The sequence below is a fragment of the Rhinatrema bivittatum genome, chromosome 3, assembly GCF_901001135.1.
Source record: "Rhinatrema bivittatum chromosome 3, aRhiBiv1.1, whole genome shotgun sequence".
NCBI classification, from domain to species: Eukaryota; Metazoa; Chordata; class Amphibia; order Gymnophiona; family Rhinatrematidae; genus Rhinatrema; species Rhinatrema bivittatum.
This window is the reverse complement of record NC_042617.1, coordinates 304,017,233-304,042,210: the sequence shown is the minus strand read 5'-3', so window position 1 is coordinate 304,042,210 and position 24,978 is coordinate 304,017,233. Positions and strand designations below refer to the sequence as shown.

The window sequence follows — 24,978 nt, the reverse complement described above, 5'->3', positions numbered from 1 at the left end:
GAATCAAGGAACAAGGGAAAAACAAGATGCAAATGCTGAGTTTGGTTACAAGTTTATGATTTTAATGTTACTGTAATTTATGTTAAGCAGTGTGATCCGCTAAAGTACTTGGATTAGCAGAATAGAAGGCATTCAATAAATAAATAAACAAATAGATCAAAACCTAACACAGGAAAGGTTAGAGAGTAGTAAATTTAAACCTAAAGATGAGAGTTGCTAATTGCAGCACAGGATAGTGAACCATGAACTATGGTTTACAGCAAGCATAAAACGGAGAAATGCAGGCTCTATAGCACAAACTGGAAACAGTTACACATCTTGTTGCTGGGTACAATGTACTAATGTCAGAAGACCTGTATATGGAAAGGCACAATAAGGCTCATCGGTTGGAAATTGTTTAAACAGCTGAACCATAAAAGAACTGGGATCACAACCCTGACAGATTTGTAGAGAATGAAGAAACTGTGATCACCTGGGACATTTCCATTCAAACTAATAAAAAGCTTGATGCTAGAAAACCACACATAGTGCAAGAATGGCATTATTAATAGCAGTACCAAGTTATTATTCTGTACTACGTAAGAAGAGAGAAAAAAATCATCAAGTATCAAGAAGTGCAATCCGAAACCAAAATAATGTGACAGAAAGATACAGAAATAGTCCTCATTGTCTCGGGACCACAGGCCTGATTTAAAAGATTTTCCAAATGCATCTTGATAGGAAACCCTAGTAGTACATTTGAGAGACTGAGATCATATCTGACATAATCTGGATTAAGAGGGAGGTTCTGTCCCGTCACGGTAGGTCCAAAATAAGGAGGCAATATGTGTGCTGTGAACAAACTTCTGGTCTACAGACTTTAATAATTTCCAAATGCAAAATGTTTTTAATAAAAAGCCAGTAAGATTTGTACAATTTGACTTCAAACAAAGTGAAATGCAATTGTGAAACAAAAAACTCTGTCTCCCCAACACGGGGCCGCGTTTCGCCAAGGCTGCATCGGGAGGAACACTCAAGAGTAATCCTGTTAAACAAGTCAGAAGGAGTTACAACTTTATCTTAATGGAAATATCTGTTATACATGGAGTCTTCATGCGACATTTAAGTATGCTAAGCGCATCTTTCCACATTCCTCGTGATACAGAAAATAAACCCATTTGGAGATACTACCAGAAAGTAATTTAGATTGGAATATTAACGGTGGAGGAGATCTCCATGGCTGAGCACTACTGGATACAATGAGGCTGATATTCAGTGTCATTTGTCCAGCTAAATTTGGATTTAGCTGGATGAATGGCCTAATCTGAAAATCCTGCTGTGCTGACTGGCCCCTAAGTAAGTCGGATAGGTCTTTCTCCAAGTAAAAAGATTAGCTTGAGGGGGTAGGAAGGGGGCACTCTGGGATGGAGCTGGCTGTTTGGCTAAGTTAGCCAGATAAACCCTGATTTCCACCATTTTCCGGCTAACGTAGCTGGACAATTTTAGGACAGCCAAAGAGCTAGCCTAAAGTTAGCTGTATAAACTTGTCCAGATAACTATAAGATAGCCAGGGATGTTCAAAGTTCGCCCATGCCACTGAATATCCCTGCACAGTTAGCTGGCCAGAAACTGAACATGAATCTCAAAGTGCCTAAGAAGATGAGTTGGCTTCAAATAACTTAGAGCAAGCTTAAGCACCTCGGTCCTTGAGGGCCTCAAACTGATTGGATTTTCAGGATATCCTTAATAAATATGCATGAGATAGATTTGCATGAACCCTGCCTCAATTTATACAAATCTGTTTCATGCATATTCATTAGGGTTATTCGGTTTGGGATCCTTGAGGACCAGAGTTGCCCATCCTTGGCTTAGAATAAGTAAAGATGCATCCAAAGATTGTAAGATTAACAAATTAAACCAATTTCTGGATATGTAAGGACTGATGTTTGTAGAGGAATGGCTGCAACCCACAACATGAAATCACAAACCCCTGGATTCTACCTGCAAGATCTACAGTTTACCCAGCTCCAAGTGCAATTTCAACACAAGACAGTGATGCACATGGGTATGCAAGATAACTTGGATAGAGGTTCTGGGTTGTGAGACTAAGTCAGATGGTGAAGGAATTTACATAGAAATGCCTAATCTGTAAGATATTTAAGGTGAACCCTAGGAGAGAAACCCAAACCCTTCTGCCTAAAGTTTGCATCATGGAGAATCCACCATTTGAAATTTTTGGTGTTTTTTCTGGACCATTGCCTATAAAGGGTAATGACACAGTGGAAAAGGCATAAAAAGCCCAATTTTCAAAGCTGTCTGCAGTACAATTTGTATGCATAAGTAGACATGAGGCGATTTATACAAGTATTGTATTTTACTAACTGTGTGGCATAGGCCGTAGTTTATAAAATACCGTGCATTTCTGTCCCAAAAGTACACGCATATATTTCCATAGACAGAAAACACTTACTCCACCTATTTTGTAAGTGTACACATACATATTTTAGGTGCATAAAAATATATAACATATCTGCTAATAACTCTGATTTTAATGTTGAGGCAGCTATTTTATAAAGTATGTGTACTCTGACTCACCAGTTTGCCAATACCTCCACCAGTTCAATCAGACCCTTTTAGCACTGGACCTTAGATCACCACCAGTTCACCCAGAACTCCCACCCAAAATCTGACAAAAGACAAATCTAATTTCAATTGCATAAGTCAGTTAGCTGTGTTAAATGTTCAGACAAATGTATGCATGTGCACCTCTTACAAAATAGCTACTTGAGTGCATATTTTTGAATCCCATCCAGGAACGTCCTTAGACCGCCCCTTTTTCACCCCTGCAAAATGTACATGCCATACTGCAAGTATGCACAAACTCTCAATGTTTATTAAATAGCATATACATGTATATGTAATACTCATTTGCATACATGCTATTTCTATACACAAAATCCCTTTGACAATCCATTCCACGTTGCATTGTTCATCTGAGCTTGTCTCAGACCAGACCGCAGAAAAGTTTTTGCTGGCCTTAAGGTTCACAGGCAGACAGAAATCATGCAAAGGGATGTTTTCGGAGAATGCAAAACCTTTAGAAAAGCAGGACATGTACTTGAAGGAATTGTGGAAAATGCTCAACTCTGAGGAACTGGAAGAATGCTTCACTGAAAAGGGCATCCCTTGGAAATTCAACAATGAGAGAGGAGCCTGCTGTGAGGAGGAATCAGGAAAAGAATGGTGTGCACTGTTTAAGAAAAATATTGGGGAAGGCATTCTTATCATGTGAAGAGATTATCACAATCCTGACAGAAGTAGATGCTGTAGTTAACTCCAGATCATTGACCTTCACCGAAGATGATGGTGGTGAGCTACAACCATTCATCCTAGCACATTTATAACTACCGTAGCAAAATGGTCCTTCAGCAGAGTCTCACAACAATCCTCAACAGAGAGAGTTGACCAAGACATGGAAGTAAGTGTCATAAATTAGTGCATGGATTTTGAGCACAGCGTTGAAAGAGATACTTGCTTGGTTTGAATTCTGTCCCTTGGAGCATAGGGGGAGAATAACTCAGTCTCCCAAAGTTGGGAGATATAGGGGCGGATTTTCTAAGTTCGCAGAACTTGGTAACAGGGGGCAGGGGGGCGAAACAGGGGGGCGTGCGATAGCCTTAGAAAATAAGGCCCTTAGTGTTCATCAGTAAAAACAAATTGCAGAAGAAAATGTGGGAAAAGGAAAAAACTGAATAGCTGTTTTATGGATGGAACTATCTTGTTCTTTAAGGTTGCCCTCAAAGGCTGTGTTACAATGCTTAATTCAATTGATATATACCCCTGGAGAATCCCTATTGGTGTTTATTGGGAGGTGGAGTATGGATGTTGCATCTGTAAACTGACATTTGCCAAAATGAATCACATACTTTTAACACTGGTTGACAGGAAGTCAAATAGAGTTGGGTAGAGAGAATTATGGCGGAAGGCTTTCCAATGAGAAAAAGGCAAGTAGCTCAAGCGATGTGTTCAGGTTTAGTTCTGGAGCAAAATACTGTAAAGTTATAATTTCAACAGGGATGGTGTAGATCTTTGTGATTTGAATTACTGAAGCTGTGAATTCCACAACAACTCCTCAAATAGAAGTATGGGATGTTTGATACTGTTAAGGTGGAGGAGAAGTTCTAGAATAGGTGTGGCCAACTCTAGTCCACAAGAGCCACAAACAGGCCTGGTTTTCAGGATATCCACAATGAATATGCATGAGACAGATTTTCAAGTACAGCCTCCATTGTTTGAAAATATACCGCAAGTACGGTATATTAATTTTGGATGCCTGAAAACCAGGCCTGTTTGTGGCTCTTGAGAACCAGAGTTGTCCACCCCGTCCTAGAACATGGACTAATGAGATGAAGCTGAAGCTGGATAAACTCTTGAGTAACATAAGGAAATAGTTCTTCACAGAGAGGATATGCATGGTACATCCTCCCAGTGGAGGTGCTGGAGGCAAAAGCCATTAAAAAAAATTCCAGAAAGTCTGGGATAAGCACAGGAGATCTTCTGCAGTGGGCAAATGAAGATGAAACCAGAGACTTAGTAAAAACTGTGATAATGCAGTAAGCAGTAAGAATGGGTAGATAAGCTGAACTTTGTATCTACGATCTGTCAGCATATTCTATGTTCCTCTAATGACCTATGTGTTTATGTTGGTTACCTTGAGTGACGTCGCTGATCTTGTATTTGAAGTCTTCATTGCCACACGTCCAGGACATATCCTCCATGGTGAAGGACTGGTTTGACCGCAGCATGATTACTTCAATGGCGCTGGATTTCAACAAGGCAATCTGGTCGTCCGTAGTGAGATCCCTGCATAAGAGAACAGCATTCAAGGTCATTAACTAGCCTTGCTTTATATCAGGGAAAGCTAAGTTGTTTACCTGCAACAGGTGTTCTCCGTAGACAGCAGGATAAATCAGCCATACAAGTGAGTGACATCATCTGACTGTGCAGAGACTGAAGGCTCTCTCAGAACTCCGAAAAACCTAGGTCTTTCTAAGCACAGATGGACATTGCCTCGTAGTTACCTATCATGTGAGTCTCCTCAGTCTTAATAGCAAATTAAGCTTCCACTCTGAAGGAAAAGTGGGAGGAATTGTGTGGCTAATTTATCCTGCTGTCTATGTAGAACACCTATTCCAGTTAAGCAACTTAGCTTTCTCTGTGGACAAGCAGGATACTATCAGCCACACAAGCGGGACCTAGTATTTTATTTATTTTTTATATACCGATATTCGATCTCAATCGAGATATCACACCAGTTTATATTCAGGTACTGTAGGTATTTCCCTATCCCCAGAGGGCTTACAATCTAAGTTTTGTACCTGAGGCAATGGAGGGTAAAGTGACTTGCCCAAGGTCACAAGGAGCAACAGCAGGACTTGAACCCTGGTCTCCTGGTTCATAGTCCACTGCTCTAACCACTACGATTAATTTATTTGCATGTTGATAGCAGATCATTGCAACCCATCTATCTTGCCCAAGGATGGAGGGTAGAGTTAAAGAAGGTAATTAAATAGCTTCGAAGAACTGCCTGTCCAAAGCTGCTATCTTAAAATGAAGCAGTCTCTAGGTAGTAATGAGCAGTGAACGTATGGACAAAAGACCATATAGTAGCTTTGCAGATATCATCTATGGAAGCAGAATGCTGCTGCACTAAAGCAGTTGCTGTAACCCTGATGGGCATTTACTTTACTTTGAAGCTGTAAGGACTTACCCCTGACACGGCCAGCAGCTGGTTGTAAGGTTGCGGCAGGATGCCATCAATCTCCTCTCATGCGGCACAGGATGCCGCATCAACGCTGCTCCACCGAATATCCCTAGATGTAAGTTAGTTAAAGGGCTTACAGTGGGAAAATGCCTGCGGCATCCACTAATGATATCAGCGCCTCAGCCCTATATAAGGGCTTCACGGACTTCCCCTCCTCGCCACAGCAACAGGGCTCCTGCCTAGAAGAGTGTGTTGCTACACCATTCCTGTGTTCCCAGCTTCGTCTTGTCTTGCCTGCCAGTCCAGCCTCCTCCAGCCTTGCTTTCCAGTTCAACCTCATCCAGCCTTGCCTTCCAGTCCAGTCTCGTCCTGCTTTGCCTTCCAGCCAGTCTGTCCAGCTTGTCTTCCTTGTTGTCTCATCAGTGTCTTCTGTGTGTCCACGTCCACCCTTGGCTTGTCATTCTGGACCTTGACGTCTTGCTTGGACCTGACCATGTTCGCCTGCCACCTGAATCTTGTCCTCTTGCCTGGACCACACTACATTTGCCTGACTATTCTTGCCTGCTGCCTGACCTGGGCTTTCCACTGACTTTCATAAACTTGTTATCTACTCTATCTCTGGTATGTCTCTGCTCTAGGGACCCACCTAAGTCCTGCTGGCTGCCAGAATCCAAGGGCTCAACCTATGGAGGAGGCAACTGGTAAAGGTGAAGCTCCAGACTGTCCCGCTACAGGGCCCATTCACCAGTGGGGGCTCACCCTGGTATAGGCCTCAGGGGCTCATCACAGCATTAAAGGCTCACACACCCCCTACCCCTTACAAAAGAATTATATTTGTAGCTGAAAGCTCCTGTTTGATTGAATTAAAAGAAATCAGTGGTTGTGAGGACTTTCTGTGGAATGCATCCTTTGCAAACAGAAATTCATCTGCAGTCCAATGTATGAAGATTCTGCTTGTCCTTTGTAGGCACAATAGGTCACAAATTTGAATTAGGACAAGAGCTATTTTCTCTGAATCAAGCTAAGATGGAAGAACCGCCACTTTTCCACTATGCCTTAAGAATGGAAAATACAGACATTACAGAAAACAATTTAGGTCACAAATTTTTAACAAGCCCCAAACTGTCTATACCTCTGGTCTTGACTGAATCAAAGAACTCAACATGGATTGGATATTGCTTATCTTTAAGCATTTCTAAGATTATGTGGTTATTTAGGCAACAATGAACTCTTCATTTCTCCAAAAAAAATGAGAATACTCCAATCTAAAGCTGTGCTTGGCCCTCATTCATCTGCATGCATTATGCTTGATTACTTCCTTCAAAGTAAGTAAAATTCCAGGTTTCCGCTAGAAACAGAGCCACAAAACCACCACAGCCATCATCATTGGAGCTGCCAACATCAGAGCAGCGGCCATTGACAACAGCCATTGACACCTGAGGGCTGGCTCCAACTGAGCAGAAGATTTCTACCCAAAGGCTGCATCTTTGGTTAAGTAATTGTGATCTATATAGTGCGAAAACAAACTTTAACTCCTAATTATGTTAAGAAGGTCAGAGAACTGGTTTTAAGTAATCTGGGTTTAGTAGTCTGTAATATTTGTGAAATCTGTGTAGACTTAATTGACTGCTGTGCCAATTTAGAAACTTTAAGAAAATATCTGTCTTTAATCACTTAAACAATTGCTATATATTTGTATACCACCTAATCACTTATGTTTAATTGATTAAAAACCCTTAATAAAGCAATTACTTAATTTAGACAAATCAAAGAGGTTTTTATTCTGAGTCAGATCCTAAATAAAAATTATACTCTAAACACCTACTTAGAATCTGTAATCTGCCTTACATTTTGAAAAGAATGTTGGCAACCCAATGGACTGATTTAAATGAAATGTAAAGAGCCCTACTGAGTTTCTATTAGTAGGAACATACCAACCGTGTAGGCAGAAGAGAAGCATCCTTAGTTGGTGTATGGCTCCCCCATGTGGGTTGCTGTGTTGGTGTCTTCTTATTACTAAAAACAAGAGGAAACCTCCAGAGAGGGTATGGATTTTTTGAGTTGACCTTTGAGGAGGCAGGATGGAGCTTTTCTTGCTGCTTGTCTGTGTTCCTTTTATTTGGAAGGGAGTACCCTTGGGCCTTAAGGAATAAGGTCTGGGTCAGATGGAAGAAATGGCACCTCATCTTCTCTTTTTGAGAAACCAAGTGTACTTTTTTTGGATTTTGATTTGGAGGAAGTTGTATCCACCTTTCCTTCATCTTTTTGTTGTGTACTGAATCCTAGTGTTTTATTTTTCCAATCAACTAAATTCCCCAGGGCCTAAGGAATTTAGTTAATCATCATGAGGAAAGGAGTCCCCCCCCCCCCCCCCCCCCGGAGTCTCTCACCCAGTGAGATCCAAGGATCCTTCAAAAATTAATCTGTGGTGTGGATTCACATTCATTCTTAGGAGGAGGAGAGAAATGTGAGAACAGGAGAACCATGGAACCTATCTGGTGTTCACTACCACTAAATATCATCAGGATATTCTGAAGGAGCTTGGATTAAGGTATGACAAGTGTGAATTTAACTTATGCCATCTAAATTTAGTTGAAGTACCCCATTCCATCAATTCTGGGAGGGACCCTGCAATTGGAAAGGGATGTGGAACCTAAAAGAACAGACTGTCAGCAGCACAGAGTCACAGATTTATTGGAAGAGGATTATGCAATGGACTGTATAAAACAAGAACTTGTAAATTGTCATTTACTTCAACTTAAAATCGACTATCAGTAAAGCTATGTTGGAACCGCATTCATTGTCCAGCATAATTAACACTGCACATGTGTTAAAGACTGTTAAACAATTCTTAGGGCCTTGGAGATTGTTCTCCCACTCCCTCGCCTCCCCCAACAGGGAATTCTGGAGAGAAGTGAGTTTGTGGAAGTTACAGGAAGAGTGAACATAGCAAGCCTGTGAAATTGAAGTGTGCCCTTGGATTCCTTGGTAAGAACCTCAGCGCAAGGGTTCATGAAACTGAGAAATCACCTTTGGGAAACATTTAGGATGGTTTTTCAAACTACTGTGCAGTGAAAAACACAAGTATAAGGACAGCATGAAACTAGGGCTTACGTAATCCACTTCTTCTTTGAGCTGAAGTAACTGCTAACAAAATTAAAATATAACTTTTCAAGAAAGGAGTTTTACTTCTGCCACTGCTAAGGGCTCAAATGGTGGTTTCATGAGTGGAACAAGGACTACATTCAGAACCCAAGTTACAGGAGGATCTTTTATTGGAGGTTTCAGATGTATGAGACCCTTTCATGAATCTGGTAACTATAGGGTTGATGGGAAATGGTAACACCTTGCGAATTCCCATGCTGTTCTGCTATGGCACTAAGGTGAACTCTGAAAGATTTAGTTTTCAAACCGGAGTAGGAAAAGCCTTAGTAGATATTGAAGTAAGAGAGGAACAGGACACTTAAAGGGGTCCTGTCTGAATTTTTGAGTGCCAAATAGTGAATCTTTTTCATTTAGGGCTGAATTTACAAAAGGATTTAAGAGCATAAAACCGGGTTTTATGCACATAAATATTTAGAAAATTGTCTAGAGGGTTGTGTGCATAAATGCGATTTAGCACATACCTTTACGTGCACTAGAAAGAGTGATACTCGAGAGTACATTTGGAATGGGGAATCATTTAAGCGCATACTTTTCATTTTTAAAAGAATGGGCCTGATTTTCAAAAGCATTTACACACTTAAAACTGGGTGTTACATGTGTAAATGCTCTTTACACTTGAGGTGGGCTTTTGAAAATTGCTACAATATATGCCATTGAATTATCAATAGGATTTACCAGCGTAAATACACTTTAAGTGCATAAATGGCTTTTGAAAATTACTATGATAGTGTGTTAAATTTACGTGTATAACTTCTTTTAAAATTTACCTGTATATGCATAAGTGTACACGTATACATGTATACCGGCTTCCAAGCAAGTGTAAGTGTGTGTGCATATCCACACTGGGTTCTGCGCACACTCACTCATTTTCAAAACAGACTTGCATGCGTAAATCCACTTTGAAAATTCAGATTAAAGTCTGCATGTTTTTTTTCTAGATGCAGACTTTAGCCTGAAACATGCTGTAGATGTAGGATCTTTTGGCAGAGTCCTTTCTTGAACAAAGGAAAATTCCCTTTATTCTGTTAGGCAACCGCTTGAATGAAATTAACCGACTTTCAACATTCAAGACAATAGAGATAAAGACGAGGTTGAGATTTAGGAAATTTCCATTACACTGCATGACAAGGGATGGGAATATCTGCATCTTTATCAGTGGTTGAATAGCTAAATATTGGAACCATGGAAACTACAGCTGAGGCCAAAAGGAGACTATGAAATGATTTGTCCACTTTTCCTTCTCATTTTCTGAAAAATCCTTGAAATGAGTGGAAACACGTAGAGAAGACCTAGATTCCACTGAACTGAGAAAGTATCTGCTACTAGTCTGCCCCTTGCTAGCCTCCTGTAGCAGAATGTGGGAAATTTATTGTTGAGGAAATATTGCAAAGAAGTCTATTTGTGGAGTGCCCCAAAATTGAAAATAATTCCTGTGCTATATAGTTGTGTAGTGATCATTTGTGTGGCTGTAGTCAACTTACCGTAATCTGCCTACTATCTGATTCTGGTTTTCTAGAAGACAGAGCGCTAGAAGAAACATATCTTGGGATATGCTCATTTCCAAAGTTTGGAGGCTTCTAGGTAAAGCTTGTAAGAACCTGTTCCGCCTTGTTTGCCGATATAAAACATTTCCACCTAGTTTTCTATTTGGATCAACAACGCCTTGTTCTTTAACCATGGGATGACCAATTACAGAGCACTGAGGATTTTTCTCATTATAGTTGATTGATCTGAAGGGACTTCTAGTGACCACGATCGTTGAGCGGAGAAATCTTTTAGATGATTTCACCGAACTTTACTGGAAGCATCTATCATCAAAATGTTTTGAAACTGGGGTTGGTGAAACAATTGACCTTTTAATAGATTTGTGCAATTTAACTGCCATGTCAAAGATTTAATGACAGTATTGGGTATTCTCACTTTGTCTGACAATGGTTGGAGATGTTGGTTCCATTAAAACTGTAGCTCCCGCTGAAACTGTCTCATGTGAAGATGTGTGAAAGAGATGATGTAGACAGTTACTGCCATGTGAATTTACATTTTTATGAAAAGGAGGGCAGAAACTTATCTTTGGTCCCTGATCCATAGAATTCGTTTTCATAATTAGTCTGCTCTCTGTTAAGGCAGAAATGTTTTTCCCTAGGATGTATCCAGATGGGCCCCTATGAAGTCAATTACATAAGATAGCTTCATGTTAGATTTTTGAAGATTGATTAGAAATTCTAGGAACTGAAGCATGCTCATTGTAGGAAGAATGGATGAATGAACTTCTTGAAGAGACTGGCCAGGTATGAGCAAATCATCCAATAACAAAAACATCGTTTTTCCTTAAGGGGTAAATTTTAAAGAGTTGTTCGTGTTAAAAGGCCCATAAATGGAGTTATTATTGATAATTATTGATAATCACCTCTCATTTAAACCATTCATCAAATCCATCATAAAAGACTGCTATTTTAAACTCCAAACAATAAAGAAACTCAGACCCCTACTACACTTCAATGATTTCCGTACAGTCCTCCAAGCTATTATTTTATCGAAGATTGACTATTGTAATGCGCTCTTACTTGGCATTCCTGCAACACACACTAAGCCACTTCAACTCCTACAAAATGCCGCCGCTCGGATATTGTCAAACACAAAGAAAAGAGATCACATCACCCCCACACTTATTGAACTACACTGGCTCCCTATACAGTCAAGAATTCTTTATAAAACACTCTCGATCATACATAAGAGTCTAGTAAATTCCAACCTCAACTGGCTTAACCCCCCCCTCTTACCTCGTACCTCCAAGAGACCTACACGCCCAGCTCTCCAAGGAACACTCCGTGCCCAATCTATTAAATCTTTTAAACTCTCCTCCACTATTAACAGAGCCTTTTCTCTTGCCGGCCCCACCATATGGAACTCACTGCCCCATGATATCCGCATAGAGACCTATACCCCCACTTTCAAAAAGAAACTTAAAACATGGCTCTTTCAGCAAGCCTACTCCATCTCACCCCCTATTACATAAAACCCCCCTATGAATGTTATACTGATATCTTGGTATGAACGCCTTTATGTCTGATGATTTTGTACTTTGCACTTTCATGTATATAGTTATAGTTATATTCCATAGCAGCTACCCATTGATACCTGTTATATGTAAGGGCTCCTCCCAAAAATTTATTTATATGTTGCCTAGTTCATCATATTATATTATGTTATCTGTTATATGTTATATGTACGGGCACTGCCCAATGGTTTTTTGTTTACTGTGAACCGATACGATGTGCGAACGGATATCGGTATAAAAGAAATGTTAAATAAATAAATAAATAAATAAATAGATAGATAGATAGATAGATAGATAGATAGATAGATGTGAGTATATGGGCAGAGTACAAGCAATGAGAAATTACTACTTACCTGATAATTTCCTTTTCTTTAGGACAGTCAGATGAATCCAGAACAAGTGGGTTATGCACCTCTACCAGCAGATGGAGATGGAGCAAACTGATGTCACAGTATATATATCCCTGCAGTGACATCAGCCTGCCAGTATTCTCTTCAAAAGCAACTGTGGACAGACAAGCAAAAAACCTGATTTAAAAACAGATAACCATTTCAATACTTGGCCAACAGGCAACACCGAGCTCAGATAACAATGTAATAACATTAGTCTAGGGACTGGACTAACCAGTAATCCCTGTAATACGTAGTCACACAGGAGGACCATACTATAAACATTCAGCATACAAGGGAGGGAAGCTGGATTCATCTGACTATCCTAAAGAAAAGGAAATTATCAGGTAAGTAGTAATTTCTCATTTCTTAGCGTCCAGTCAAATGAATCCAGATCAAGTGGGATGTACCCAAGCTACTCCCGAATAGGGCAGGAGGCTGCTCATGGTCCTGTCAAAACCACACGTGCAAAGGCCACATCTTCCCGGACCTGCACATCCAGACGATAATATCTGGAAAAGGTATGTAAGGAGGACCTTGTTGGAGCTTGGCAAATGTCAATGGGAGACAACAACATTGCCTGAGCCCTAGTGGAATGAGCCCTAACATGACTAGGTAACAGCTTCCCAGCATCCACATATTCTGCTGTGACTACCTCCTTAATCCATCGGGCTATTGTAGCCCACAAGGCCAGGTCTCCTTGTTTAGTACCACCATGAAGAACAAACAGGCAATCTGTTTTCTGTAAAGTCTCAGTAACCTCCAGATACCGGATATGTCTCTAGACATCCAAGGGTCGCAACAGACGATACTCCTCTACATCTCGCTCTCTATCCAGAGACAGCAGGGAAATGGACTGATTCAAGTGAAATTCAGTGACCACCTTTGGTAAAAAAGAAGGAACAGTTCGCAGCAGTATCGCCCCTGGAGTCACCTGGAGGAAAGACTCCTGGCAAAGACAAGGCCGGTAGCTCGGAAACTCTCCGCACAAAATAAATGGCCATGAGAAACACAGTTTTCAAGGTCAGTAACCGCAAGGATAAGCTAAACATCAGTCTAAACATAGCACCCACTAAGAATTCCAAAACCAAATTTAGACTCCATAAGAGTACTGGAAACTGCAAGGGAAAATGAAAATGTTACATTCCTTTCAGGAAACAGGCCACATCAGGATGAGCCGACAAAGAACCACCATTCATCTGGCCCCTGAAATATGCAAGAGCCGCTATTTGTAACTTTAAAGAATTAAGGGCCAACCTTTATTCAAGCCATCTTGCAAAAATTCCAAAATGAGCGGAATCTTGGCCGAATGAGGAAGAGAACCTTGATCCTCACACCAGGCTGCAAACGATCGTCAAACTCTCACATAGGCCAATGAAGTGGAGAACTTTCTAGCCCTAAGCAAAGTGGAAATCACTGCCACTGAGTATCCACGTTTCAGCAACTGAGCCCTCTCAAGGGTCATACCTTAAGAAAAAAACAAGTCGGATCTTCATGAAAAATCAGACCCTGACTTAGCAGTTTCCTATGTGCTGGAAGTCGAAGGGGAGAGTCCCCCAGTAGCCGCCTCAAATCCCCATACCACAGCCTCCTGGGCCAATCCGGAGCAACCAAGAGCACCATTCCACTGTGGAACTCGAACCATCAGATCAATCAGCAACTTCTCTTCTGGCCACTCCTGCACTAGGGTATCGATCCCCAACAGAGTTGTGAGTCGGAACCGGTTCCAATTCCAGGTTCGGGGATATCGGGACATTTTTTGCGTGCGGTCCGATCTTTTTTTTTTTTTTTTTAAATCTGTTGCGCCCGAGCCAATAAACAAAAAACCCACCCGACCCTTTAAAAACACATCCTTTAGCTTCCCCCACCCTCCCGATCCCCCCAAAACTTTTTAAAAGTACCTGGCGGTTTAGTGGGGGTCCCGGGAGCGATCTCCCGCTCTCGGGCCGTCGGCTGCCACTAATCAAAATGGCACCGATGGCCCTTTGCCCTTACCATGTGACAGGGGCTATCAGTGCCATTGGCCGGCCCCTGTCACATGGTAGGTGCAATGGATGGCCCGCGCCCGTTGTCAGTACTAGCCAGTCTGGTGGTGCTAGGGAAACTCCCATACATAATCTGCCTGCAGCCACCACTGCAGTTGGGAGGAGACTTCCAGCGGCAGGAAGAGCCAAATTGAATAGTCCTGAGACTGCGGGTTCCACCAAGACAACAGGGAGTGCTGAAGAGGACGTATATGCTCTCTTACCCATGGGACTATTTCCAGGGTTGCTGCCATTAAGCAAAGTACTTGCAGGTAGGACTATATGGTAAGGCGCAGTGTGTTCAATAATAGACAGAGCTGTGTCCTCAACGTCTGAATGTGTGCTTCCAGCAGGTAAACTTTGCCCTGCTCACTGTCAAATCATACCCAGAGGTATTCCAATGACTGAGCAGACTGAAGACTGTTTTGGTCAGGTTCACCACCCAGCCAAGCTCCTGCAACAGGGAGATCACCTCGCGGGTCACTCTGCAGCTCTCTTCCAGCTACTTGGCTGAATCAGCCAGTCATCCAAATACGGCTGTACGAGGATCCCATCTTTTCTCAATGTTGCTGCTACTACCACCATTACCTTGGAAACGGTCCATGGGGCAGTGGCCAGACCAAACGGCAGGGCCTGAAACTGATAATGACATCCCAGAACTGTGAACTGTAGAAAGCATTGATGCTCTAGTCAGATGGGAATATAAAGGTATGCCTTGGACAGATCCAAGGAGGTCAGAAACTCCCCTGACTGCACGGACATTACTGAGTGCAATGTTTCCAAGCGAAAATGTGTCACTCAAAGATGACAGTTTGTTAGCGTTTGAGGTAGTTGTGGGTGGATCCTTGGGCCGGTAGCAGATGACCACGCCCCCGGGGGAAGATCCCGAGAGGGACCACCGGTCAGGTTCAGAGAATGGAGACAGACACACACTAGTTCTTTTATTAAACAGTATATTGAACCACCAGAGGTGGCAGTAGTTAGCTGAAGTGCACGGCAGGGCTGTAGTCCCTCAGATACTGGAACAGCGATCCTGGATAACTGAGCTGTAGAGAAACTGAATATAGTGAGTAGGCAGGGTGTGCAGAGTTCAGGAACAGAACCTTGATGGTAACACTCACACAATAGTTTCTTGGAAGCAGCCCAGGAGCTGGAAAGAAGCAGGCCCTCGAGGAGCGAGTACCTGGTTCCAGGGAACGCTCAGAGAGAGAAGGTAAATCACTGATGTTGTAGGCAGCGATGACTTCCTGGCAGAAGTGGTATTCAGTAGCAAGTCCGGGAACGAGGGCCCTCGAGGAGCGAGTACCGGTTCCAGACTGCAATCTGAGCAGCAAAAGAGAAAGCGAGGCCCCCGAGGACTGGGTACCCCTGGTAAGTCCGTGGAGGCAGAGTAGCTTAGGTAGAGTAACCCTTGCTAACTCGATTAGTTAGCGATTTCAAAGACCTTAAATATCCGGTGCGGATGACGTCATCTCAGGGGGACGCTCCTGAGCTTCGCGCCACTTCTGGTACTTCAGTCGAGGCCACGCATGCGCCCTTAGGCTCCGGAGAAACATGGCGGTGTGCAGCGTCTAGCCAGTCTGGGGGCGCTGAAGGAGGACGGCAAGAGGACGCCGCAGCAGCCAAACTTCCAAGAGGCAAAGAGGGAGTCGCCAAAGCAGTAAGGTGGGCGTAGTGGAGACGTCTGGCAGAGATGGTTGCAACACAGTTGACACATTTAAGATCCAGAATGGGATGAAAGGAGCCATTCTTCTTGGGCACAATGAAATAAATGGAACAACCACCTGTATTTTCTTGAGACATAGGGAATGGAACCACAGCCCTCAGACTGAGGAGCCTTGCCAATGCAGATTCCACTGCCTGCTTCTTCTGTGTGAAATGGCATGAACATGTCCCGAGAAACAATATGAAACTCCAGCGCATATCCTTTTCGTATCACCTCCAGTACCCATTGATCTGATGTGATCTCGACCCACCTCTGATAAAAGAGAGAGAGGCATCCTCCTATCTCCTGTTCCTGGGGATGGGTTGGCAAACCTTCACTGGGAGGTTCGGTAGGTTCCACTACTCGACCCACAACCCTTTCTTGGCTGTCAGGGACGAAAGGACTGAGAGGGTTGTTCCTCTACAGAGATGAAAACACCGGATCCTCTATAATACGACCTCTCATGTTAAAAGAGCATGGCATCTGCTTCTTATCCTCTGGCAAATGAGGAACCAGAGATTCGCCCCACTTACTGGCCAATTTTTCCAACTCACTCCCAAATAAGCCTTTAAAGGGCATTTTGGTATGGTTAGCCTTTGAGGTCGGATCGACCGACCAATTTCTCAACCATAACTGACACCTGGCCGCTACAATGGAAGCCACTCCTCTGGCTGAAGAGCAGACCAAATCACAGCCTGCATCTGCCAAAAAAGCAGCAGCTGGCTCCATAACTGCCATGGAGTTCAGCCCGGAGTCATCGATCTCCTGGGAAAGAAGTAAACAAGATTGAGCCACCAGGGAACAACAAGTAATGATCTATAAAGGTCATTGCCACTGCATCAAATACTTGCTTAAGGATAGTCTCAGTCCTTCAACCATGAGCATCCTTCAAGGCCACTCCTCCTTCCACAGGAATAGTTGTCTGCTTGGGGACTGCACACACAAGTGCATCTACATTTGGAAAATGTAATCACTCTCTTGCCAGTGGATCCAGAGGGTACAAGCCTTCTGAAACCTGACCCTCTTTGAAATTAGCCTCTAGGGTGCCCGTAAGAAGATAATTTTAGGCAGATTAGCTAGATCCCTGGAAGACTTTGTACTGTGAATAGAGAGCTATGGATCAGAACAGGCTCTAATGATTGATGAGTGTGGATCAATATATTACATATAATTTAACTACAAAGATTGTATAAAGGCATGATGCTATCATATTGTTCCTGGGACATCCTGGCAACAGGAATGCTGGGATGGCCCCAGGGAACATTTGGTGTCTCTGGGGAGATCAAAGACTAAGACATTTGGTATCTTTTAACACCTGAGAAGGTCAAATGCTAAAGACTGGTACCGATACCAATGAGCTGATAATGAATTAAGACATTTGGGGTCAAAAGACTAGAACTGAAAAACCTTCCTGGATAAAGTGCAAATTGAAACACCTAACTTGCAGAGGGATATATAAGGCATTGTATTTGCTTATTTTAGTTGGATGAGCTGAAAGAAAAAGAGAGCGAGTCATTCTTTTTCAGAGTCCCTGAGCCCACATCTTCCAGGTTTCTATGAACACTGGCTTATATACAAGGAGGACATTTAAGGGAGGTGTTTTTTTGTGTTCTTTATCTTTTGATTAATATCCTATCTTTATTTCTATCTGTTTCCTATTTACCTGTATTGATTTATGTACAGCTTATAGTGATACTGTATTCAATTTTGATATTACTTATCTTTACTGATTTATCATCCATATATTTAACTTAAAAATTAGTAAACTAAGTTTTGCTTTACCAGATTGTGTGTCGAGTGTTCTATGACATAATATAAAATATACCCTCATACGGCCAGTGCGCCCCACTCAAGATCAGTTGATTCTTGAATGGCTTCTATCATGGGGAAAAAAATAAGAGAAAGAAACCAAAATGGGATTTTTCTTTGGCCCAGACACAGCGCATGCTCCAAGAACTCCGAGCATTTTCAAGGTCTGGGAAATCAGAGCTGGCAGCTCATCTTTATGAAAGAATAGAAGCGTAGTTCTGTACGGTTCTAATCCTGGAGGAATTTCACCATCCTCAAGGGAGTCCAGATCGGTGTCATCATCCGTGCCATCTGGACCCTCACCGAGAAGTACGGCTGTTGCACAAGCAGTTCTCTGGAACATAACAGTAGGTCCCGGCAAGGTTCCTACCTGTGACTCTGCTCTGGGAGTATTAGAGAGGGCTGAAGATTGTGCCTGGAGCAAGGACTGCAATCCCTGGAAAAACTCTACCCAAGAAAAAGTAGACGCATCCAATCTAGGAGGTACTTGAGGCATACAGACTGAGTTACCACCCCCTGCTGAGGAACTAGTTAGGGGAGTTCCAAAACCAGGCACCCCACTTGAGTCGTCTGTACCCAGGCCTTTATCTGGCTGGGAAGAACCAGGCTTAGTGAAATCAGAAGACGGCAATTCTCCCTGAGCCTCCAAACAGCGCTAGCATAAGTTAGTGGGCACTCCTGGCTAAGATGCCCGAATATGAGAGACAGTATAAAAGAGAAAGGTGCTTAGGTTTCTTAGGCATAGGCTCCATTATGGCTGACAGTGCGCTTAAGCGGCAACCGGAGGCGTGCGTCTAGCTGTTTTTTAAATTTTTATATGACCATACACACTACGCGACCAACCTACGCATCCAAAAATAAGGTGTCCAACACGTACACCCGAATTTTAAAAGCCTGGCATGTGTAAAAACCGTGGGATACATGCGTGGCTGGGCCCTGAGCGCACAAGTGTCGGGCCAACAAAAAGGGGCAGGCCAGAGGCCAGCCAGGACAGTGGCCGTTAGTCCCCATCCTTGCGAAGTGCGTGCTGGTAGCTGGCCAGCACGCGTAACTTACTTCTGCTCCAAAGGAGCAGGCAAGTTTAAAAAAAAAAAAAAGGGTAGATAGATAGGGGTTGGGGAGGAGAGGGGAGGGGAGGGGAGGGGAGGGGAAAAAGGTAGAAAGGTTAGTTAGGGGTATAGGGAACAGGGGAAGGCCTAGCCACGTCGCCGCACATTGCTTTTTAAAATCCCATCCTCACTTGTGCGAGTCCCAACCCGTTCACACATGAGCACATGGATTTTAAAATCCGGCGCGCATGTGTGTGCGGGAACTGTATTTTACAACATGTGCACGTCAGCGCGTGCATGTTATAGCTGCATCCATGTGTGTGCTCTGGGAACCGCGTGGACATTTTAAAATTGACCCCTTAACATCTCGCATCCAAAACTTAGGAATCCCAAAACTAAGCACTGTAAAAACAATTTAAGTGCACAATGTAACTTAGGTGCACAGATAAGCGTGCGGCCACTTAAGGCGCCGCTTAACTTAGTTGCACAGAATACAAGGACCGACTAAGCATCCAAAAACTGGACGCACAACCTGGACACATGCCGAACCGACAATTCTGTAGAGGACAGCCTAAGAAAAGTTTGCAAAATGCAATTGCAGCCTACCATGTGGTGCACAGTGAAAATGCCTCAGAGTGGGGTCGAGCCTACAGAGGCTGCTCAACCCGCCGGGCTGCCCACGTCCCTCGACCTATGAACGTTGAAATGGCACGCCAAGCACAGAGACCAGGAAAAAGGAGGAAGCCCTACACTACAAAAGCCTCCTTTTACGTCTCTGTAAATATAATTTTCTTTCTTTTTTTTTTTTTTAAACTTATCTGAGCTCAGCCTTACCTGGCTGAGAACAGAGATGGTCTCTGGCTGCGGGGGTAGAGGGCATATGCCGTTACCACCGTGCTCGGCTTCCTGCACCCGCTGCCTTTCAGCTGCTTAAGCAGTTAATTCCACACTGGCTGAAAAACCAGCTAACAGATCAAGGCACTCATCTGAGGGATTAAGTAAATCACCTCAGACATTCTCCACAGGGGGAGGGACCTTTTGGTATCACTGAGGAGAGCAGGGCAATGTAATATCCTTAATTCTCCTTTTACAAAATGAAGCAATCCCCACTAGGGAGATGCATGCCCACTATCTACTGGCGAATACTGGCAGGCTGATGTCACTGCAGGGGTATATATATACAGTGATGTCAGTTTGCCCCGTCTCCATCTGCTGGTAGAGGTGCATAACCCACTTGATCCTGAGATTAATCTGACTGGACATTAAGAAACTTGTATATTAAAACAGCTCAGTTACACATGTATGTGTGTGTGTGTGTGTGCGAGCAACCCAAAGCACAGAAAAAAGGGGCAGAGTTAAGGTATGTCAGGGGCGTTCTGGGGCACAGGCTAACATTTACGCGTGTAAATATGGATTTTAAATCCAACGTCCGCAGCGCGCGTTGGGCTGTAACTCCCGCTTATTTACTTCTGCTCTTGAGGAGGTGAAAGTCTGAAGAAACTTATTTTAGGCCTAAAACACCTGGGTGAGGGGTCTGCATAAACTGGAGGGAGAACCAGAGGCTGAAAAACCAGAAGGGTCTGGATGACTTCGAGACAGACTGGGCAAACTGGTGGACTAATTGGTCAAACTGGCTGTGTACGTTAAAGCCAATATATTCCTAAGGAAGATACATGAACGACGTTTGCTCGTGTAACTTCTTAAGATTAGGAGCGCACATCTGTGCGCTAGGTTATTTTAACTCATATATGCACACTTATGTGAAGGATTTAAATTCCTGCCTATGTGAGTGCACGCCCGCTCATTTTAAAGTTACCTTCCTTGTGAGCAGCAACAATAGCAAATCATTTGGTGAAAACATTGGGTGCTGCAGAGAGGCCAAATGGGAGAACATAATACTGATAGTATTCCTTTGCTGTAGTAAAACATAGAGAAATTTCCTGTGAGTCTTGAGAATTAAGATGCGAGTGTAAACATCTTTAGGTCTAGGGAGCAAAGCCAGGGGAAAAATGGCTCCAAAACAGTTTAATTCTTAATTTTTCTTTCTATAGGTATTTGCTGAGATTTCTTAGGTCTAAGATAGATCAAAGACCAAATGTCTTCTTTGGAATTAGAAAGTAATTGGAATAAAACCCCGAGTTCCTTTCCTGCAGAGGAACAAATTCGAACGCATTGGCTTATTGTCTGTGCTGAACAGAAACTCGCTGGATTGTGCCAACTCCTGTGCTGATCTCCTTTCTGTGTCAGGTGCCTCAGAGGGCTTTCTGTCTTTCACTGCACCAATAATCTTTGGCACTAGTATCCTTTGGCATCAAAGAGCATGACTTACTTGCCTCTTTACTGGAGGGGGAATGGTGCTGGTGTCAAGATTGTGCCAAATCATGACTCGGAGCATGCAAAGACTCTATCCTTTTAACTTGATCCTAGGTCTCTCTGCAGATGTAGACTTTCTCCTTTTTCCTGAGAAATAAGTGTAGCTCCTGGATCTTCTGGGAGATGTGTGAGCCAATGGGCACAATTCAGCACATCTCGAAAAGTATAATCACAGAAGTTGGTCACAGACCGTTTTTTTTTTTTGTTTTGTTTGTTTTTTGGTTTTTTTTTTAACATTTAGGACATTTTTTTAAGCCTGGTTTTGATTCAGATATCTTGAAGAACACTGAGGTGATGCCAAATTTTTTCTGTACAAAATTGAGTTTGACAAGTGCCAAAAGAAAAAAATGCATATTACGGTAGTTCTTTTTTTTCTTGTTTCAGAGACTCACTAAAAATGAAGAATAAGTGAAAGAAAAGACTGAATAAAAGGCATAAAAACAACGAGCAGCTAGAAAAACTTAAGAGCAATTCACTTCATTTGCAAGAGTGGAAAGTACATGATGGAGGAGACTCACACAATGGGGGGCTGCACAGGAATGTCCGCACATTGTCAGAAAGACCTTGGAGTCATTAAATATCACCACCCACATGTGTAGCTGATACACTATCCCTCTTGTCATTAAATCCAGTCCTCAAGAATCTCTTATCAGACCCAATTTTCAGAATAACCAAAACATGTAAATCAAGTGCTCTGTACACAGTGAGGATAACTGTCAAAACTGCTCGTGCACGCCTATATATGCGTGTATAAGTGTGGATGTGAATTTACTACTGTATTTTATTACCTGTGTGCAAATGATATGTGCAGGTTATAAAATACATGTACATATGCGTGTACACGTGCTCGCACATGCTCACATACGTAAAATCCACAAGCCACGCAAATTTGGATTTATCCGGAAAAGTAACAGTACTTATCCAGATAAATTATGACTTATGCGGCTAAGAAGCAGCACTTAGCTGGATTGGTCTGAAAAGCGCTACTTGTCCATCTTAATAGAACTTTTCTGACTTATCCAGGTATGTAAGATAGCTGGATAAGTCTAAAATAAAGGCGCTATTTATCTGGATAAGTTCAAATTTGTCCACCTAAGTAGTGGCAAAGGCACTACTTAGCCGGATAAGTCTGAATTTAGCTGGATAAGTGTGCAAATAAATGATATACACACGCATCTGTACTTCAAATTTTAAAGGAAAACACAATTAAATTTTACTTGCGTTACTTAGACGCACTTACCCCGAAAGTCTGCTTTTACATGCGTTAAGTCAGAGGATTTTGTAACATGCGCAGGATAATGAAATTACCGGTTTTACCAATTAGTCTACCAGTTCGCCCGATCCATCTGCAACTCATGAAAATTCTCCTGGCTCTTCAGCCTGAAGTCTCCCCATCTCAACCAGACTCCTCACCCTGCAATTTTTCACTTTTGAGAGTTTTATGATCACTTACACCTGATATTGAGCAGGCGTAAATATTTTCAAGTACAAGACTTAAGAGTGTCACTTTGGCAGGCTGTAAAACAACAACGTACTCGTAAAAATGCTGGCCCCCCCTTCCCCGTATCACTCCTGTTTTCACACTCAAGTTTACTCGTGGTCCCCAATATAGGCACGTATGTTGCGGTTTTTAAAATAAAGTATACGTGCTATTTTACGCATGCTTGTGCTATTTTTTTTTACGTGCGCATCTTTGAAAATTCACCTCCAAGTGTATGCAAATGCATCTCATGAATACAGAGTGTAGATCAGAAAACCAGGCATGTTTGGGGCTCTTGAAGACTGGATTTGGAAGTCACTGAACCTAAAGCATAAGCATTACAACTGGGCTTCTCCTCCAAAACTATGAACAAAAATGAGAAATCAGATAAAATTACTAAGAATTATAAAACAGTGGGCAGAATCACTGTACTGTGATTAGCTGCTGAAGATTTCGATCTCAGTAAAATGGCACAAGTAAGAACCTTTAAAGCTCAATATTCAGTGGCATTTAAGCCAGATATCTAGTGCTAAATGCTGACTTTTGAATATTTCCCACACTTACCTGGCTAAAATTTAGCTGGATTGCAAAAGGGTGTTCCAGAGGCATTCTGGGGCAGAGCTAAGTTACCCAGATAACTTACCTGGCAAACTCTAGTCATACCATACAGTAGTCCTGAAGATGAATATCCCTCCAAAATTAGCCGTTTATATGGCTAACTTTGCAATCTGGCCAGTGACTATTACCCCCTTAAAGCCTTCTTAGTATATACAGGTTACTCCATAATCAGCCCTTACATTATTAGTTCCTTAGCTTCTATGCAAAAACATTTGTTTGCTATTATGGAGGTGAAAATGAAAGAACTACTACCCTCTATTTCCTATAAAACATTATCTATTTGAATACCTTGATGATAATAATGTAGAAGACACAAGCCTTTTTCAGCAGAAAATAGGGTTTAGAACAGGAGTGTTCAATGCTAGCCCTTGAGGGAATTTGCATAAGATAAACTTGCTTGCACAGTGGCTCAGTTATATGTGACTATCTCATGCATATTTATTAGGGATATCCTAAAAACCTGACTGGTTTGCGGCCCTTGAGGACTATAGTTGTACCCCTGGGTCTGGAAGAAGGCCAGTATTAGGGGAGGCACTGCACTGATAGAGGTTCTCTCCTTCCAGTGCTGACACCGTGTCCCGCTCCTACTATATGCATTGAAACACACTAACTGGGTAGCTTTCCAAATCTCCAGCATCTATCTAGAAAGGGCCAACAATGGCCTCCCAGTGTTACCAACTGGCACAGGAGGACTAGGACTTTACCTTAAGCAACCAGCAATTAAACGTTAAACATTAAATAGCACTGCTACCGGAGAAGATATCCATTCTCACCTGAATCCAGGGATCATCTTGGCAAACCCAATAACCTTTTGGATGCTGTAGCTCACCAGATCAGCCAGGTGAGGCAGCATGGAGAGCTGAGATGAGCCAGATGCCACCACCGAGCCATCACTGCTGTCCTCGCTCATCAGCAGGTGAGAAAAAAATTGTGCTTCGCCACACTCTGTGCAGGAGGGACAAGATACATAATTAGATCCTACCTGATTCATCATAAATGTTCAAGATCACTTGTTCCTCAAGTAAAAACAAAAAAAACAGCAGCAATTTACATTGGAGAGCTGTTTTGAGGTAACTGGCAAAATGAGTAAGGAAACGTATACATCAGAGATGGCAAATTCTGATCCTCATGAGCCACAAACAGGCCTGATTGTCAGGATATCCATAATGAGTATTCATGAGATAGATTTGCATGCGCTGCCTCCATTGTATGCAAATTTATTTCAATCATATTCATTGTGGATGCCCTGAAAACCAGACCTGTTTGTGGCTCTTGAGGACTAGAGAGTTGGCCATCCCTTGGTATACATGATCAGGACGAGTGGTGGGTATGGCATCCTTGAATTTTAGTAAGGCCTTTGACAGTGCCTCACACTGGAGGCTAATAAATAAACTGAGCAGCCTGAGGGTTGGTCTTAACTTGATTAGAAACTGGTTGAGTGATAGACCAGTGGTTCTCAATCCAGTCCTCAGGGACCACCTGGACAGTCTGGTTTTCAGATACCCCTAATGAATATGTATAAGAGATATTTGCATGCACTGCCTCCCATGTATACAGATTTATCA

General features: G+C 42.6%; 1 protein-coding gene across 10 annotated transcripts in view; it reads right to left on the bottom strand.

Annotated features, from left to right (window-relative positions):
* VDR (vitamin D receptor) overlaps window positions 1-24,978 on the bottom strand; it is a 223,585-nt gene that overhangs the window by 27,561 nt on the left and 171,046 nt on the right. For all 10 annotated transcript variants that reach the window (XM_029595097.1, XM_029595094.1, XM_029595096.1 and 7 more), the window contains 2 exons: window positions 24,187-24,358; window positions 4,691-4,842 (listed from right to left, as the gene is read on the bottom strand). In XM_029595097.1, coding sequence (XP_029450957.1) covers window positions 4,691-4,842; window positions 24,187-24,358 — 324 coding nt within the window. The remainder of the gene's footprint in view (window positions 1-4,690; window positions 4,843-24,186; window positions 24,359-24,978) is intronic.